This window comes from Dromaius novaehollandiae, chromosome 4, assembly GCF_036370855.1.
Source record: "Dromaius novaehollandiae isolate bDroNov1 chromosome 4, bDroNov1.hap1, whole genome shotgun sequence".
Lineage (NCBI taxonomy): Eukaryota > Metazoa > Chordata > Aves > Casuariiformes > Dromaiidae > Dromaius > Dromaius novaehollandiae.
The window spans coordinates 25494356-25512077 of NC_088101.1; the positions used below are offsets into that span (position 1 = coordinate 25494356).

The 17722-nt window shown below is 37.3% G+C and overlaps 1 protein-coding gene and 1 long non-coding RNA gene across 4 annotated transcripts in view; one reads left to right on the forward strand and one right to left on the reverse strand.

Moving 5' to 3' along the window:
* Window positions 1–14169, forward strand: part of LOC112980897 (bifunctional heparan sulfate N-deacetylase/N-sulfotransferase 3) — a 189632-nt gene extending 175463 nt beyond the window's left edge. For 2 of the 3 annotated variants that reach the window (XM_064510628.1, XM_064510627.1), the window contains exons 11-14: window positions 1602–1772; window positions 6370–6479; window positions 8610–8712; window positions 9941–14169. In XM_064510628.1, the coding sequence (XP_064366698.1) occupies window positions 1602–1772; window positions 6370–6479; window positions 8610–8712; window positions 9941–10141 (585 nt within the window). In that variant the 3' untranslated portion in view covers window positions 10142–14169. Of the gene's footprint in view, window positions 1–1601; window positions 1773–6369; window positions 6480–8609; window positions 8713–9935 lie in introns of all 3 variants that reach the window. The other variant, XM_064510629.1, reaches the window with a different exon arrangement.
* A 78-nt stretch (window positions 14170–14247) lies between these two features.
* LOC135328180 (uncharacterized) lies at window positions 14248–17205 on the reverse strand. Its single transcript, XR_010388934.1, has 3 exons — window positions 17075–17205; window positions 16667–16735; window positions 14248–15299 (listed from the first exon to the last, which is right to left on the reverse strand). It is a non-coding gene; the product is annotated as an uncharacterized LOC135328180 (long non-coding RNA).
* Between the last annotated feature and the right edge of the window lie 517 nt (window positions 17206–17722).

The following is a 17722-nucleotide window of genomic DNA, read 5'->3' on the forward strand; positions in this document are numbered from 1 at the left end:
AGGGTTTATATAATAAAAACTTTTAGTGGTCTGTCAGTGCATCACATATGATCATCCATGGGATGAAGTACCTGCCAATGTAAACATGAAAATCTTTTAAGGGTTAAAATAGCAGTAAATACATTTTCAAAAGCCTGCCTGTAATGTAAGTTTGTAAAAATGCTTACTCAGTTATGTATGTAATCAGCATATACAAAAATTAGTTTATAGACCCAGTTGCCCAATTCATGCTCAAAATACAAGATTTATATATGCTCAGGTACCTGTTCTTTTGCAAACACCAAATTAAAATACAAGCGGAAGCAGAAATATTAGAAGATGAAAGATAAAACTTCCAGCTTGAATGTACTGTGAGCACTGAGTACTTTTTGGAAAACATTACTGCAATATTTTAGTTTAATGTTCCGTTAGTTCTTTAGTGTTGTAATTCCTTTTTTGTTAAAATATTGGAAAAAGCCATGGTAATGCTAAATGAAAATTTTGCATATCATAAAAATAAGTAAGTTCCCCAGATTTAATTTGCAAAATTCATACAAAGCAATAATAAATATTTAGTAGAGATCACAAGAACATGGCTAATATTAAAGGGGTAACTGAAGCTTAGTTTACTACAAAGCGTGGATCCCCAGTAAATTCCAAAGAATCAGGGAAGATTATTTACTGACATTTATTTTTAAAGGATAGTTTTGTTTCAACAACAGCAACAGTTATGAAATAGTAGCATATGAAGAACTGCTTAAATCCTATATACAGTGCAGTAGTGCACATCTCATGTTTTATCAATATAAGATTTGCATGCAATTAAAAATTGTATCTAAGTACCAGATACTTCGATATCTATCTAGAGCATACAAGAAATTTGAAGCACATGTAGTGAGATTTCTTCAGGATGGACTTTGACTTCTCCAGTCCTAATCCTAATTAATTGTTTTAACTTAGGTTAAGACTTTTTTTTTCTTTTGGTCCACTGATTTCAATGGGAATTTGGCAAAATACAGATAAAATAATAAAAACAGGATAAAATTACAAACAGAATTAAGTTCATAGAATTTCTTTGATGTTTTTTATTGTTGTTCTGATGAGAATTAATCTAAACTGCTCTCATAGCTGACCCTGCTTTGGACAGGAGGTTGGAGTAGAGACCTACTGAGAGCCATTCTGACTTGAATTATCCAGTGAGCCTGTGATCATCCTCAATACTAGTGTTAGTGTTCAAAATGGTCTTTCTGAGTATTTACCTTGTGTAAGCCAGAAAAAAAATATGAAACTACTAGAAACAGAGCTTCTTAGTATTTGTATTTGTTATGCCAGAGTGATTTGTACAAAAGCTGCCTCTCATTTTTTTGAAAATAAACATCTATGCATTCTATTTTGTTATTGCTAGTGTCAGTCTATCTTGTGATTTCTTTTGATAGCAAACACTTCAACATTTTCAACCAATTAATACAGATGAGGACTTCTTAATTTAAAGTAACTTTTAATGTAAATAGTCACTCAAGGCAAGGTCAGTAAGGTCTGGTCAGTAAGACTGTCCATGTCTTTTTTCTTATTTTCATGATTTCATGGTCTGTGAAGTTCTAGCAATGCAACTTCTTTTACAGCATCAGCGATCACATGAGGATCCTGCAGCTCTAAAATTTAGCTTCTATCAGGTGATCACAGCTGGACCTCGAGCCCCTTCCGAGCTTAGAGCTCTCCAGAAGAGATGCCTAGCACCTGGATGGTATGCTACCCATATTGAAAGATGGCTAACTTACTTCCCACCTTATCAGGTGAATAAGACTGTAACTTCATGTCCTATTCATGTCTATGTAGTATTTTAAAAGATTATCTTTGTAAAAGTATTACTTACTAAGTACTGATCCTCAGGGATATTCTAGCTACACTAGAGCATGTTTCAAGACATTGGCTATTCATAGCCATGTTCTAATTAGTCATCTTGACCTTGCTAAAGATGTCATGTCCTAGCATCTTACAGCTGGGAGCTTCTACAGATCAAATCGGAACAATAATCTGGAGGTTCAAGAAGCTTCACTGCTGCTTCTTGAACACTCTCGTACCCTGAACTGCCTTTAACATGGAGCTGTTTTCCATTTGCTCATACTTTCATCATTTTATTTCTGGCTTTTTGTCAGTACTGTTGAAGAAAACAGGACAGGCATCCAATGCTTCACGGTCCCTTTAGTATCAGATAGTGTATCAGTGTTTCCGAAAGAAAAATTGATGGAAATTAATGGGAATGTTCAATAATATATCTGTCTACTCTGACTGGTGGCAAGGCATTAGCTAACACCATGGGATGTCAGCTGGGCTATTATTCTCCCTGCATGGGTTCAGAAGAGGCTCGATGTCTGAACACTTAGGCATTTCAAAATATCTTCCCCATTTAAAATGGAAAGCGGTGTGATCTAGTGGAGCTGGAACACAGCTTCAACTGCATCTCTGTCTTCACCCACTTCTTGGTCCTTTCATTCGCTAATTTCCCAGTGTGTCACCTCCTTAGGCTAAAACTGTAGCAGTAATTAAACCTGTACCTGCACATGAGTTCACACATTGGTCCACTACTGTCCCTACTGCTTGATTTTTAGCACATTTCTGGCACAGTTTTGGCCCATAGCAATAAGTATCTTCCCAAGCAATTCCAGAGCACAGTTCTAAAGATAACAAGAACCATTACCAGTAGGAGAGTCGGGACATCAACCAAACTCTCTGGCCTGTTTTGAGGGGTTGAGAGAGTGTAGTAACATGCTGTGCCATTTGGCCTCAAGACCAGAGAGCTGTCTGACAAGCTGTGACTCGTTTTATTTAACAGTATAGATAAAGTTTTCGTGTACATTGGTGTGTTTGCCATCTGAGGCATCACCAGTTCTTTAGGTGTATTCATGATCTGCCTAACAGAACTTTTCTGCATCTGTCAAAGCACTGTCTCTTCTGCACACTTTGTTTTTGGAAATTCTTTACACATTACTGCCCAAACCAGTGCACCCACATATCAGGGCCTCTGTTGAGGCTCATTCATGCAGTGAAAGAATTTGGTGCATTGCTGCTCCTGATCGTCGACAATTGCTATCTATCACTTATTCTGAGACCTTGACATTGTCTTTGTTTCTCTGTGTGTGTTTGAGCCTCAAAGAGCGTGTGTTTATGGATCCATCGCTTTCAGTACAGGTATACATAAGCAACCTGAAAACTGCATCTCCCCGGCAAACTTCAGTTGGCACATAATACACACATTATTAGTCTCCTTCTGGCCTATGTAAGATCGAACTCAAAAGATGCACATCCGAAGCCCTGAACATCTTCTGGTATACAAGACCAGACAGATGATAGCACATTATCTGCATCTCCTTGGTAGATTTATTTCTGGAATGGATGTTTCTGACATTAACAGTGTGTCTGGCAGTACTTCCCACCCAGCATTTAAAGATTAGTTTAGCTGAGGGAGGTTGGCTGCAATCTGAACCTTCTGTTTATCCAGGACTAGCTTAGCTGAGAGAAGTTGGCTGGAGTCTCTGCCTTCTGTTTTCCCAGAGTGTGCCAAGGAAGCTCTCTGATGCATCTAGTAGATGTTATTTTCCACATATTCTCTTTCAGGCCAGCATTGCAAACTTCATGAGTTATACAATATTGTAATATCATGATACTAATGTGAAATTCTCTACATCATGTTTTTTGTTTGCTTTTCTCCAAAGTATCTCACGAATATTGAACAATGTGCAACATCAAAGAGATTTTTGCCAAATTTTACATCCCATAATGATAGCAAAGAACTAGCCCTGATAGCCTTATGTTTTCTCTGTGAAAGCATTAGGGATTAACTTGCATTGCAAAAGCAATGAAGTATGGTGGGCCTTATCCAAACTTGTTAGCAAGTTCAAGGAATTGCTGAAGCATAAAAAGGTTACATAAGGCAAAGCTAAAATCAGATCAAGGCAAAGCTAAAATCACATCAGTTTAGAAGTATAGCCCTATCTGAAAAATGAGAGCTTTAGCTCTCAAAAAGAGCACTTACCCAGGCTGTCTAAAGCTATTTGTAATTTTTATTGCTGTATAAATAGTAGAGTATCTATTTGTGTGACTGAGCTGAGATCCTAATGTCTGTTATAAAGTCAGCAGACATACAGTTAGTGATAGAAATAGTGTCAGGGATAGTGGTAACAACACACTCTTCCTAACTGGTACTTTTAATTTGCAAATCTCACAGTACTTTACAAATTTTTTTCAGGTGTTTGATTCTATATGATGGTCATCAGGACGAATCACTAAAGGTTCAGGAAGGTCATGTGTCTAAGTTAATTTCACGCCTGTAATTCATTGCTTCAGTGCAATCATATAGAAGAAATGAGAACCTGTCATGGTGAATTTCCTCATGATCCAAAAGATACGCTAATGCACCAGCCCTATTAGAAATAAAGCCTATGTTGCAAAAACCATTGTTAAGTAGCCTGTCTGAAGCTGAAGAACTCAGACTGTTTCTCAGATCTCCTCCTGTTCAGACTGTATCTCTGTTCCTACAGTAACACCTTGGTGACTTTTAAATACAAAGTAACTCATGTATAGTGGGAGAGCAGGGACTTAAACAATCTCTTCAGCTGTCCCAGTGTTAAAATGATTGATATGCTATAAAGAGAGGACAGATATGACTCCAATTACTTCTTCCTTAATATTTATGTTTTATTATGAAACTCTACTTCATAAAGTCGTGAAATTACAGGCACTCTATTACACTGTTCAATTGTTCCGCCTCACCAATACATGAAATGTCTTAAAGTTTTAGGAATCTCATGAAATTGCTTGTTAATGAGATCAGGATATGAAAAAATCAGTACAAGTAAGCAAAAATTTTGCCTGGGTTCCTTGCAATCTTCCCTAAGGCTGAGAGGAAACACTTTTTGCTACCTGCTCCCTGGGAATGTCATCTGTTTGGAATGAATTTCCACTGGTAAAACTTTTTCTTATAAGTCTTTTTTGGAGGGGGGGGGGTGCAGAGTGGAGGGTGGCACAGATATTTTTCTCTACCTCTTTGTTAAACAGGAAAGAAGAAACTTCACTCTTTTTCTTTCAGAAGAAAAATATCCCCCATTCGAGATGTTTTTTGACCTCTGTGCTATGAAGCACTCGAGTAAGGCCTGTTTTCAAAGCTCAGGAAAGCATTGGGTTCATTTTTGGAGTCAGGCAGTCATAATGCGTCTTATTGCAAAGACTTCTAGGATGAACCACTGCTTTCTGAATAGCCTGATACTTCCACAAATCCACATTTCTAAAACCACATGCTGTATATGAGTAGTTCCAAAGATTGATCGTGCAGAAGAAAACACATTTTCTCTCTTTTGATTATGCTCTGAAACCTCAGTCTTGGGAACCTGATGAGTTTCATCAAAGCCTTGAAGCAAGTCATATGGTTTTCGCTTCTCTCCTTGCATGGAAATATAAAAAACAACTTCAGCACTGCTTGCAGAATGAGACTGTTGAACCATCTGCAAATCTATTTCCTACCTCCTTTTCATCACTACAGCACAATGGAAAAAGCAGAGGTGTTTCCATGACAGGAAATGAATGCTTGACCAGTCCATTTGGGACCGTGTTTCTCTTCCAGCAGTCACAAAGCCCCAGCTACACTGTGCCATCAGAGGGTCATTTAGGCATGATCTCACATTTGATAAAATCGTCACATAGTGTCTGTTGCCATGAAGATTCACCTCCAAGTAAAGAGAAGGCCCTATCTGAAGTAGCCCAGCATGAATGTGTTAATGGTCAAGCACTTGAAGAAAAACGCATTACCTACCAGTACGTGGCTTTCTTAGAGATGTGCTGCACATCCATCTACATCCATATCCATACATCCATCCATATCCATCTACATCCCTGCCTTAAGGCCTTTTTAACATCTCTCTTTATTCATATTCTTGTAAAATAATGCATTGTTGTATATTTTTAGAAGTAAAGCATTTCATCTAACATATACCTACTGTTTTCTCTCTTTTTGGTCATTTTCAGTGACTGGCTTCTCAACATGTCTCTGAGATTCTATGAGAATTACAGGCTATTTATCCAGATGTTAATACCTTTATCTTGGCTGCGCAAATCTCATTCAGTTTCCTTCCAATACTTCAAATCTTTCTAGATCCTTCACTGTTATTTCTCTGTTGTCACAACAGCTTCCAATTTAATATCATTTCAAATTTAATTAACATGCCATTTACCCTGTTCCCGGATCATTAATAATGATGATAAATAAAACAGGACCTATTATCATTCTCTGGGGCAGCTCTTTCCATACAATGAATGAGTTTGACAGAGGTGAAAGTTTTAGTATGGAAGCATGAAATAATTTTAATTTAAAACATCCATTTATTTTATTTGTTGTAGTTGCTAATTATTGATGGACAGCAGCTGAGAACCGACCCATCTACTGTGATGGATGAAGTACAGAAATTTCTGGGAGTCTCTCCTCATTATAATTACTCTGAAGCCCTAACGTAAGTTAATTTTATCATCATAATCTCATGTTCCTATATTCTTAAAATATCAGCGGCCTGTAAGTAAACTTGATACAAAATAAAGCCTCTCATACTTTTCTTTCTCATGTGAGCCATCAGTAGGATGTATCCTTTAGTGTCTGGAAAGAACATAATTCAGGGTTAGATTTTCTATGAATCATGCACTGATTCACTAAATGTGGAGCTTGACTGTTACAGAAATAGACTTCTGACAAATGGACAAAGTTAAGTGTTGCTTTGTGAGAACTGTATATGAATTTTGGATGAATTAAAAAGGATTTTTATTTCCATCAATAAAAAGAGCCAACACGCATAAACAGAAAGGAAAGAAAATTAGTTTCTCTTTATTTTCAACATCAGCTGCAAGAAAGATTCAACAATATCAATGTCAAGAGTGTAACATCCACTCTGTATATCATAAGCACTCACATACACAAATGCTGTGGATTCTGACATTTAGATTTGGTTGCTCTTAAAATAAGATTGATAACCTTAGGCTGCTCTTCTGAATGTGAGTCTATTGTCTGTCTTTAAAAGAAGTTCTCAGGAAAGAATGCTTTTCTTTTCTAGGCGTTTCTATAATGCTTTTTCCCAATTGTATTCTGTTCCTTTTTGTAGCAAAACAGACTTTTATCTTTGATGAGATAGAGTCAAGTGCACTGTAAGGACATAAAGGGCCCAATTCATCCCTGAAGTTAAGTGTATTGAAAACGTTCCCCTTTTTTACATATATATATACCAAAGCCTTTGACCTGGATACTGTAAATTAGTCGCATCTGCATCTAATTCTGTAGTGCACATTTCATTCATGTCTGCCCTTGAACACAAGTAATCTTCACAGAAGTGAAGCAGCTTGTTCCATTAAAATGCACTGAGACCAGTTTGTCCCCTTAGCTGACATCAGCTTAGTTGCACTAGTAATGTCTCTGTCTTTAAATGCATTCATTATTCATTCTGGCATGTCTTTTGGCAAAAGATACACAAAATATAAATAATGTTTTCTTGCAACTACAAGATTGCAATGCAGCAACATGAAACAAAATCCACTTGTATTTCTGTATCCCTTCTCCAAAGAATTCAAAGCATTTTGTAGCTTGTAAGTTCATAGTGGTGTGCAAGGTAGGTAAATACCAACATATCAAATTTAGAGAATGGGAGTGAAACATCGGGAAGTGAACTGTAGATTGGCAATCTTAAGATTGATGTATTACAGAGGTGGGCAAAGCTATTATGAAGAAAAATTTGTGTATGGGTGCATTGTCTTGATGAAAACAGAGTAAGTCCTGCTGGAAGAAGTGCTTTACATCCTAGCTGGAAGAAGTTCTGCAGGAGAGAAGATTAAACTAACTGCTCAGACCAAGTGCAGCTGTTCACTAGATATGTTATTTCCTACCTATATAGTTCTTACACAATGAAAAGAGCTATTACCTGTGTCTGTGTTGCAAGCAAAAGCCCTGCCTTTATTCTGCATGCCCCCATCTCCATTGCGTAGGTACTGGCTGAAGGCATGATGTAATCCTTAAAACATGCTCTGAAGTATGTGAACAATGGATACACATCAACATATACAGAATGCGTAGACTTTGTTGCATATTTTATTATGATCATTACTTGATTTAATCTATTGAAGACAAACAGCATATACCAGTGTGTCTGCCCATAATACATTTCTCGGCGCCAACAGTAATCTTCATAATCACCTAGTTGCTCGTTTTATCGTTAGTAGGTACTTCTTCCTTCAGTCTGAACTCGGAAGATGTATCCTTCTTGCTGGGTGCTCCTTAGCCTCTCACACACAGCCTACTGCAAGCTTGTCTTTCCAGGATCAGTATTCTTGGCTTTTGCCTCTCTCCTGTCTGTCTGTCTTCTATCCTTCATCTTTATCTATTTCTACTTTAGTCTTTGTGTCTGCACCCAGCTTTTACTGCCTTCCTTGTGTTACGCCCTCAGCTCCTCTGTTCACTCAGTTGTTTTCCCTCTTTTCACCCTGAAATGACAACTTATTGGTGCAAAAGAATAAGCTATTAGATTATGGGACCTTGCTTGATTTTGTTTCTGAGTTGAAAGTGTTACTGGTATCTGTTATATTTGAAAGTGTATTTGTTTCAGGTTCGATTCACATAAAGGTTTCTGGTGTCAGCTCCTGGAAGAAGGAAAAACCAAGTGTCTTGGAAAGAGCAAAGGTAGAAAATACCCTCCTATGGATTCTGAGGTAAACCATTATTCTCTTTGGCATTATACAGGGATTTAGCTGCCACCTGTGGGACACCACACAGGCAAAATAATAAGGAGAGAACACAAAATTTATTAGCTGTTAGCTGTTTGACTATATTTAAGATAACTGGAGTATATCGACTACTTCAGTCTTTTATTTCGAATGAGTATTCAGGTCATTAAAAAACAACTTCTAAAACCTGGCACCCCTTAGAAAAATAAGCTTAGCAGTCTTGAAATTCCCTGAAATTCCTGTAGAAACCTGATCCCCTTAGCTAGGTGACTTAACCAGCAGAGGCTTCACAGTGCATTCTTTTTCACAGTCGTGATCAGATATGTATATGTGTGTCTGGTTCTGCATCCTCGAGAGTAGCTAGGCCATGACAACTAGCACTGATTTGCATAAAGTCTACTTTTAAGAGTGATTGAGTTCTGTTTCTACGGTATTTTGTAAATGCCTTCCCCATGCAAATGTTCAAATTAAGTAATTTCATCAGGTCAAATGTTGCAGCCTGCGCTCATGGACAGTTCGTTCTCGTTTTCCATCTGGAAATTTTATGTTTAGTCTGTCTTGTATTCCCATGTCATTTAGCCTGATTAAAATGCAAATAAAAACTTACAGTTTTGAACAACAGTGAGTATTTATGCAGCATGTAAGCCATTTTTTCTTCTCACATCCATATAAATCATAAGTGACTTTACAGAACTCAATAGAATTATATTGATATAAAATCACTGAGTGAGAAGGCTTTTGAGCAGAGATAGGACAAGATTTTCTTTGTTTTTGTAATGTTTTTCAATTCTAAATACTTCTGAATATTGGGGGTACTAATTGACAGATGCCTGAATACTAAGAGATTTTAGAAGCTCTTTATGACATTCTGGCTTCAATCACACTAGAGTAAATTCAAAGTAATTGTGTCAGCTTCAGAGCAATTCTTAATTTACATGACTATCTGAGAGCAAAAATCAAATCCTTTGATTTGATTTTGATGTTCATTTTGGATATCCTTTATTCTTCCTGAAATGATCTTTTGCAGTTCAGCTCCTGGACTGAAGAGTTTAAACTTGTATGCACTAGGTAGCATAAAAAAATATAAATTACATAAGAGAAAGTAAAGTTTTGACACAGGTAAAGTGTCAAACTTCAAAACCCAGAATTCACAGCAACTACAGTATGTCATTTTATTAAATAAAAATAACTGTTTTTATATGCATCAGTGCAGGGCTTTTCTGTCAAGCTACTACAGAGATCACAATGTGGAACTGTCAAAACTCCTACACAAATTGGGACAACCTCTGCCGTCATGGCTGAGACAAGAGCTGCAGAAAGTAAGATAGCATTGAAAAAAGGCTTTTTGAAATCTCTCTTCCACACTTCAGTCATCATACCTAAGGTCTCCAGTAGCTACCAGAAGGTGTTGTAAAATATACCGCTTCAAAAAAGAGTGAAAGAAAGAAATTATTTCCATATGCTGGCATGTGGATTGTCAAAATGTATGTGTTTCTTAGAACTTTGGTGGGCCACAGTCTTTCTCATAATCATTTCTGGGCCTGTGGACTTGTGGACTACTGTGCACATATGTGGAAGTCAATTGCAACTGGTATAAGCTTCAAAGATATATGACCTATCCAATTCACGGTAAATATTTACACTTTTATATATCAATTTAAAAGAATTGTGTCTCATGTAGGTTTTGTAGCCCATTGTTATGCCTCTGACAGTTTTTCTTACTATTTAATTACTGTGTCTTGCATAAAGTCAGAAAATTTAATGTAGCAAGAAAATGCCAGGTGTACTCCTGCCTTTGGAATCAGCTTGGCAAATACCAAGGTATATCCTAACAAGGTATATGCTAACAAAGTATATACTAGCAAGGTAGTTAGTATATAGTAACAAAATAGTGTATACTAACAAGGCTGAGGAGTACAATTACCACATATGATTTAGGTGTGCACAGCAACGAAATACTTGGAGCAAAATCTGGAATTCACAGGCTAAAGCAGCATAGCAAAAAAGGATGCATTACCTGTGATCATAGCCTGTAACAGCAAAATCTTACAATGCTATAAGAGCCTTTGTCTGTACTTACTGATTTTTCACTGACGGAAATGGCAAAATACAGAAGGTAGACTGTATCTGAACAGAAATTTAATTGGACATGTGAAGCACAAAAGTTACAATATAACCTTTATGGGCAGTATTAAATTCTAACGATTGTGAACAAACTGAAGCAGTACAATGAACAGTCTTTCACTCCTGGCTACTATAAGCAGCCAGACCTGAATACTGCATTCTGAACTTACATTGCTATAAATCAGGAATGACTCCACTGAAATGAAGGAAAAACTGGTAAAGAGCAGAAACGGATCCGTACTTATATTGCCTTAATTTGCACAACTACTTTTTCCTTGATTTATTTGCCTTCAGTCTGTGCTGTGTCTATTCCAAGACCCCTCAACCTGATCAAAATTGTAGCATCTTTCAGTGACCTCCAGTTTATGTCAGCTGCAAAAAATCTATCTGATTTCACAGTGTAAACACTGGTTCCAGACATTTTTTAAAGTTTGGTATTAAATATTAGGAATAAGCTTTAGGAAAAAAAAGTTTGAACAGTGTGTAATAATGTTACAAAATTAGGCTCTAATCATGGAAAAGGCTAGTACCCAGACTTACATTTATGTAATTTTAGACATTTCAGTGGTACATCTCACAACACATCAGTTTAGACATGTGAGATAAAGTCTGATAAAAAGTACTTAAAAAATTGAGAGAGGAGATCATTGAAGAGTTCATTTAAGTATTGCCTTAATGCTTCTTCACTGAACTTTGGCTCTGAGTGTTTCTAAAAGGCATGAAGAGGTGGTGAAAAAATATCAGGTGAAAGACAACTACAGTTCTCAATGCAATGTTTTTTACAGTAACTCTGTAATATTACCATAATTTGTTTTAGGATGAATAGTTAAAAACATGCATCAAATGGTGGAAAAACTTTCTGAGTCTTAATGCTGTTTTACAATATTTACATAATTATATAATCTAACTTTCAAGGTAATGGAATAGAAACCAGTCTGTTATTCCCTAAATAGAAAACAGATGTTGAGATCCTTACTGTACCTCTAACTGGTAATCTTTATTATTTATTGATTTTGTCTATGTAATGTCTGGTTTTAATAGGCCTGTAAAGAAAAAAATCTAGACAAATTTGCTGTATATAACTATTCTTTTTGCAGCACATTTTGCTAAGGGAGTATGCATGACAAGAACCTGCTAGAGTAGACATTCTTTTAAGATGAACAACTTTGTTATTTATTAGAAGGAGAATTTTCATTCCACTTTATGCACTGTCATATGGGTTAGGTCCAAAAGCTGACTTGTCTTAATGTACTTCTTATTTGATAAAAGAAACACTCTGAATTCTGAACATCTGTAAAAGCAAAATTCTCTGCATGCTATGGACAGCTCATGTGCCCCTGAAGCATCTGTATGGATTTGTTACAATTGAACTGAATAACTGGAGAAAACACGTGGAGTTTTCATCCTGGCATGACTGATTTTATTCTTGCTATAACCTAATTTACCATCACTCAAACATTTAAAAAAATTGCAGGGATTGCACAGAGCTCATGTTTTGTGCTCTGTTGCCTCAGCCCATGTTCTTTAGAGCAGCAATTTTATATAAATAAAAAAAAAGAAGAAAAATTTTAGGCTTTATCAAACGCTTGAGATTTTCACGCTGAGGGAAATTTTTCTCTGCGCACCGAGTGCCTCCTACATGCTGGAGGAATAGGCTTCAGCCACATTCACAGTTCTGTCTTTGTTTCCCAGAATGCTGTTTCTCTCTTCTTTCTCTGAGGAATCAAGGCCTCAGCAAGATGAGAATAATGAGCGGGCAAGTGGTGATGGGTATATGCACATCAGTCACATTGTCCTTCCAGAAATTTTACAACAGGAAAGGTGACTTGTCCCAGAGCTATGGACTTCTTCTGTGGCGTCTTCACTGAGGTATGGCAAGGAACCCCCTACAGCTGTGATCTGCTAAAGCAGCTCAAGTGCTGTCAGCTTGTAGCACCCGGAGCATAAGCTCTTCACATGCACAGCCTTGGCCTTGGCTGGAACTAAGTTTGGCAGCTAAAGGCAGGGCTTATCCTCTGGGAAGGAGTGCTGTGATGACACTGAGCACTGGATGAGGAGCAGTAGGGTGGGGCTCTTGTATGGCTTCTGGCCTTTCATGAGTTCTTAGGCAAACCTCAGTGGACTCCTGTGGTAACTTTACCTGAGTCAATACTATGAACAAAGTAATTTGACCTTTTGTCCCTGGAAGTGTGCATCTGAAAGGGCATGAGCTTGAATCTTTGTCAGTCCAAGCTCCTATTGAAATCAAGCTGCTAAACATTAGCATCTCTAGAAAAGGTGCTACAGGATTAGCTTCTTGTACATTAGAAGTGCTATTCTCACACACAAAAGCAATAGAGAAGTAATGGCAAATTGATACTGTTCTTTGCATTTCTGATTTCAGATGGTCAACTGTTAGTTATTTATAAAAAGATGGTATGAAGCCTTTTTCTCTCCAGAACTATTCTCTTTAAATATGTTCTTACATTTAACAGGAGACTTTAAAAATAGAAATTACTTTTAATGTACAGTCAACTTGGTGATGAATGAAGAGTCTAAGCAAAGCATGCAGACAACAGCTAACTGTGTTACTCCACAAATAATAGGACACGTGAGCAGAGTTCAGTAAGCAAGTCATACAACGTACAATATTATCTGACAAAGTTTAACCTCTTCTGTTCACAACCTACCTACAAGCAATGTTTGATTTTCAGAAACAGGCTATCAATGTTAACACTTACTTTAAAAAAATAATGATTCATCACAAAGGAGCTGTCTTTGCTAGTCAAAGTGAGGTGTTTACTGTGGTTGGTAACACAGCCATGGTTTCTGTTCCCCTGGTAGATAACGGCACAAGCAGTTCCTTTACAAATGCTTAATTATGTGGGTTTCACGTTTGTTTTCATAAATATGATTCTGAAATTCGCTTTACATGGACGTTCTGTGCCAGTTAAAATCAATGTGTGATTATTAGCAGAAAGTAACCATTAGGGGGTCTAAACACAGAGCCTGATATGAATTCACTTAATGATCTGAGCAAACATTCCTGAAAATACTGTGATATTTTCCCAGTTGTACTTGTGCAGAAAGAATTAGTTTCACTGATTTGCAGACTAGCTTGTACAGAATATTCTTTTTCATTGCTTAAAAATGTGAAACTTCCTCAGGAAGAAATTAAATAGATATTTCAATGTTTATAGATGTAATATTCTTGTCATTCACATTGAATGAAAATTGCTGGAAACATTTTTCTCAAAGTTTTTTTAAATAAAAATAGATATTATTCTGATAGTGGCATGATATATGAAGTGCAACAATAAACTCTGATAAGAAAATGTACTGCTGTGTGGAGGTGATTTTTATGTTCATGAAAGTTGTCCTTTTCTAGGTTTGTTAGCAGCTATTGCAGCTTGACTCTGAGCTACTGCAAAATCCAGGAACATGGGAGCAGCAGGAAATATTTTCACAAATGAAAAATATTGCTAACTCTCTCTGTGAGTGACTATTACTGCATTACGCAGCCACTTGTTTTACTGATTTGCTTCCTGCTCATTTTTCCTTTCTTGTGCCAGAAGTTGCTAATGTGCTATAGAAACATTTCCAAATCTTGCTATTTTTAAGAGAACAAGCAAGCTTTATTCAAATCACTTGCCTTGGGGATTCAGTAGTTGTGCCATTGCATCAGCCTACATAGACATGAGAAAACCTTTCTTAGGAGAAACCTGTACAGACAATAAGAATATCCAAAGGAAAATTCACCATTATCAACAAAGTCAGAACAGAACAGAAATCAGGTGTACTGTCTAGGTGGGCAGAAGCTGCTAATGTCTTCATAGAGGTGCAGGAGACAGAAAACATGTTATCAAAATGTTTAGTTCATTACAGAGAAATGATGTAACCTATACATTCAGAAGTCTAAGCTTCTTTTATAATACCCTGAACGATAATGTCTAAGAATAACAAAAGTGAAACAGTGAAGTAGTAACAGAAAAGTATGAAGCAAAGGGAAAAGATCTTACCTACAAGTAATACCTAACTGACTTCTGTCTCCAATTCATCTGCTTTCATTTAATGGTTTTTTTTTTCAGTTCTTCCAGTACCCAAAGTCTTAGACCTCAGAGGTGAATGGGGCATTTTTTAATCTCTGTGGACTACATGGATGAAGAAGGCACAATAGTCAGCATCAAAGGACAAATCACAGGAACAGGAAAACAAAAAACAGGTGAAACAAAGAGCTAGGGAAAACCGAATGGAGGAGGACTTTAGACAAAGTAAGAGTGATAGATTTGAAAAACATATGATGAGTTTGTTCCACTCTGTAGTCTGCTTGTTCACTTCTTTCCGTCTTCTTTTTTGATAGAATATTTTCTTTCCTCACTTCCCTTTTTTTTCATTCTGCTCCTCCTCTTCTCTTGAGAAATTCAGAAGTGAAGTAAGGCTCATGCATTTTTAATTACTCAGATATCTACCTATGTAGGAGAGTTAGTAGCACAATGTCGCTATCAGATCTCTTTTGTTTTCATAAATGTGATTATTTAGATCTGAAGGTATGAGTCTTTTCTAATAGATACGGCCTAGTTCAACCATGAAATAGGGGCTTGATTCAGAATTACTAGTTGAAATCCTCTGACTTACATTAGGAGAAATGGACCTCTTCATGGGTAAAGAAATCTTTTATTCTTTCTCCTCAGTTAGCAAGAATGGATCCTGCTAAGTCTCCCAGTACAACTTCTTTTTTAGCTAAATTCTCAACTAATTGACTCCAGGACCAAAAAGAACAGAGGAAAGAAAAACACTTGTGTAGCTTTTTATACAAGCATATTGCATTTTAGCTATACAGCTCTCTGGAGGGGAACATTGTGAGGTAAAGACAGGAAATAGCACTTTATGCACCTGACATACAGGAAACAAAGTTGCTGAACACACATGGTGCAAGATCAGAACAGTTTATGGCACAGGCAATTGGATGGCGGACTCCAACATGTCTTTGCCCTTTTGTACAATCCTAGCAGCAGTTTCATTCTTCTAGAATACTGCATGAGGGTCATACATCTAAAGCAGTCAAATTACATCATCTCTGTCTGAAAATGATGAAAAACACCAAATGACAAATGGCTTTAAATAATTTCCTGTTTTTTTCCACTGAGGAATATAAGGTTGATAATAAAACATCAGCCAGAAGGAAGCTTCCTGCAGTACCTATTCATCACTTCTAACCTCTCTAAGAGTTCTGTAACAATTCATGTATAAAGTCTTCCCCTGTAGCTGACTGAGCCAGATTTTTGGTCTTGCCACCCCTGGCAGTGACAATCTACTGACATCTGGACTGCTAAAGCCAAAATTATCTGCCTCATCTTGCCAGTATGCCGATGCATAGAATAAATACTAACTCATCTTTGAGGCAGTTTTTGCTTTATGAAGTCTGTGACAGATATTTAAAAAATTGCCCTTTCCTGCATCTTCACCACACCCTGGAATTAGTTCTCTAGTTCTGCTGCCCTGACGGATCTGGAGAGGAAAACTTGTCCTGATTATGCGGCCTAGTAGAGTTATTTTAGGTTTATTTCATTGTAATTGAGAACTCCTCTCCCCTGGTGTATGTTAAATCCTTTCCCTCTTGAGTTAGGGAATCTAGCAAATTTAACTTTCCCCTTTCCTTTGATCCATGGCAATAAGGATTTTGAATGCTTTCTTTTTTCATACTATAAATTACTTAAATTAAAAACACTGTGATTTGAAAGATATAGTAAGTAAAAACGGGGGGGGGGGGGGGGGGAGGATTTGGCGAGCATTAGCCAAACTTACTTGCTTATGTGGACCAGAAAAGGAAAATTACCTGTGTTCACCTAAAGGGATGACTTCATTTTTCTGGCACATCTTTCAAAACTTCTTCCTTGTTCTTAACCTGTAGTTATCAGGAAGGAACAAATAATAGTATTTTAGCATTTAAGGCTCACACTATGACTTCACCAAGTATACATATAGATATATACATACATTCATATGTCTGTCTATATGTGGACAGATATATCAACGTCTAGGCAAGTTAAACAGAAATGCTTTGATTTTGGGAGTAACTCCAGCCTCTTGTTCATGGAGCTCTTAACCTATTTTCTCCTGAGGTTGCTATTCAGCAACTTTAAAAAGTACCTTAAAGCACAGTAAAAGGTTTTAATCATAATTATGGTAACCATCATCCTGCATTCCTGTCACACCTCAGATTGTCAATAAATTCGAGTTTCACCTCTGGAGCTGTATTCGGGCAATATAAGCAGGTCCTTTTTGTGGAAGACAGACAAACTCCTGCCCTCTTACATCGCTTCCAGCATCTGAAGATGCTCACTTGTTTGTTATGAAGTTGTTGAAGGATGCAGTGAATGCCTATAGTGTAAATTGAACAGGTTAGTACACCTTTACCTACAGCTGCTCCCTAGTGTGCATTGGAGCCAGATGTGCTCTTGAGATACAGCTCAAAAATTCTCATGCTGTGAGCTTCACCATGGGTGAAACCTGGTAGCGACTGAATGGCCACCCTGGCCAACAACGGAAACTGGACAGCCTAACTACAACTGTATCTAAGTGACTTCTGTTTGCATCTGTTTCAAGTCTTTAACCAGTTTCTTGCAGTAACTTCACTAATTTAGTGTGTGCTGTTGATTTATAGTTTTGTGAATGATTTCTAGACTGGAAAGGTGAATCCTCCTTGAGGGTGAAAAAGGCCAAAGCCTGAATCCTGTATATTTCATAGCACTGTATGATCCAGCTAAATGATTACAAAAAGACTTATGTCATTGCCAGCCATGCTGAGAGGTGTGTCGCCTCTCGGGGCCCTGGCCATCCCAGACACGCTGCCGGGAGCAGCGGCGCTGCCCAGGCCCGGCCACCCTGTGCC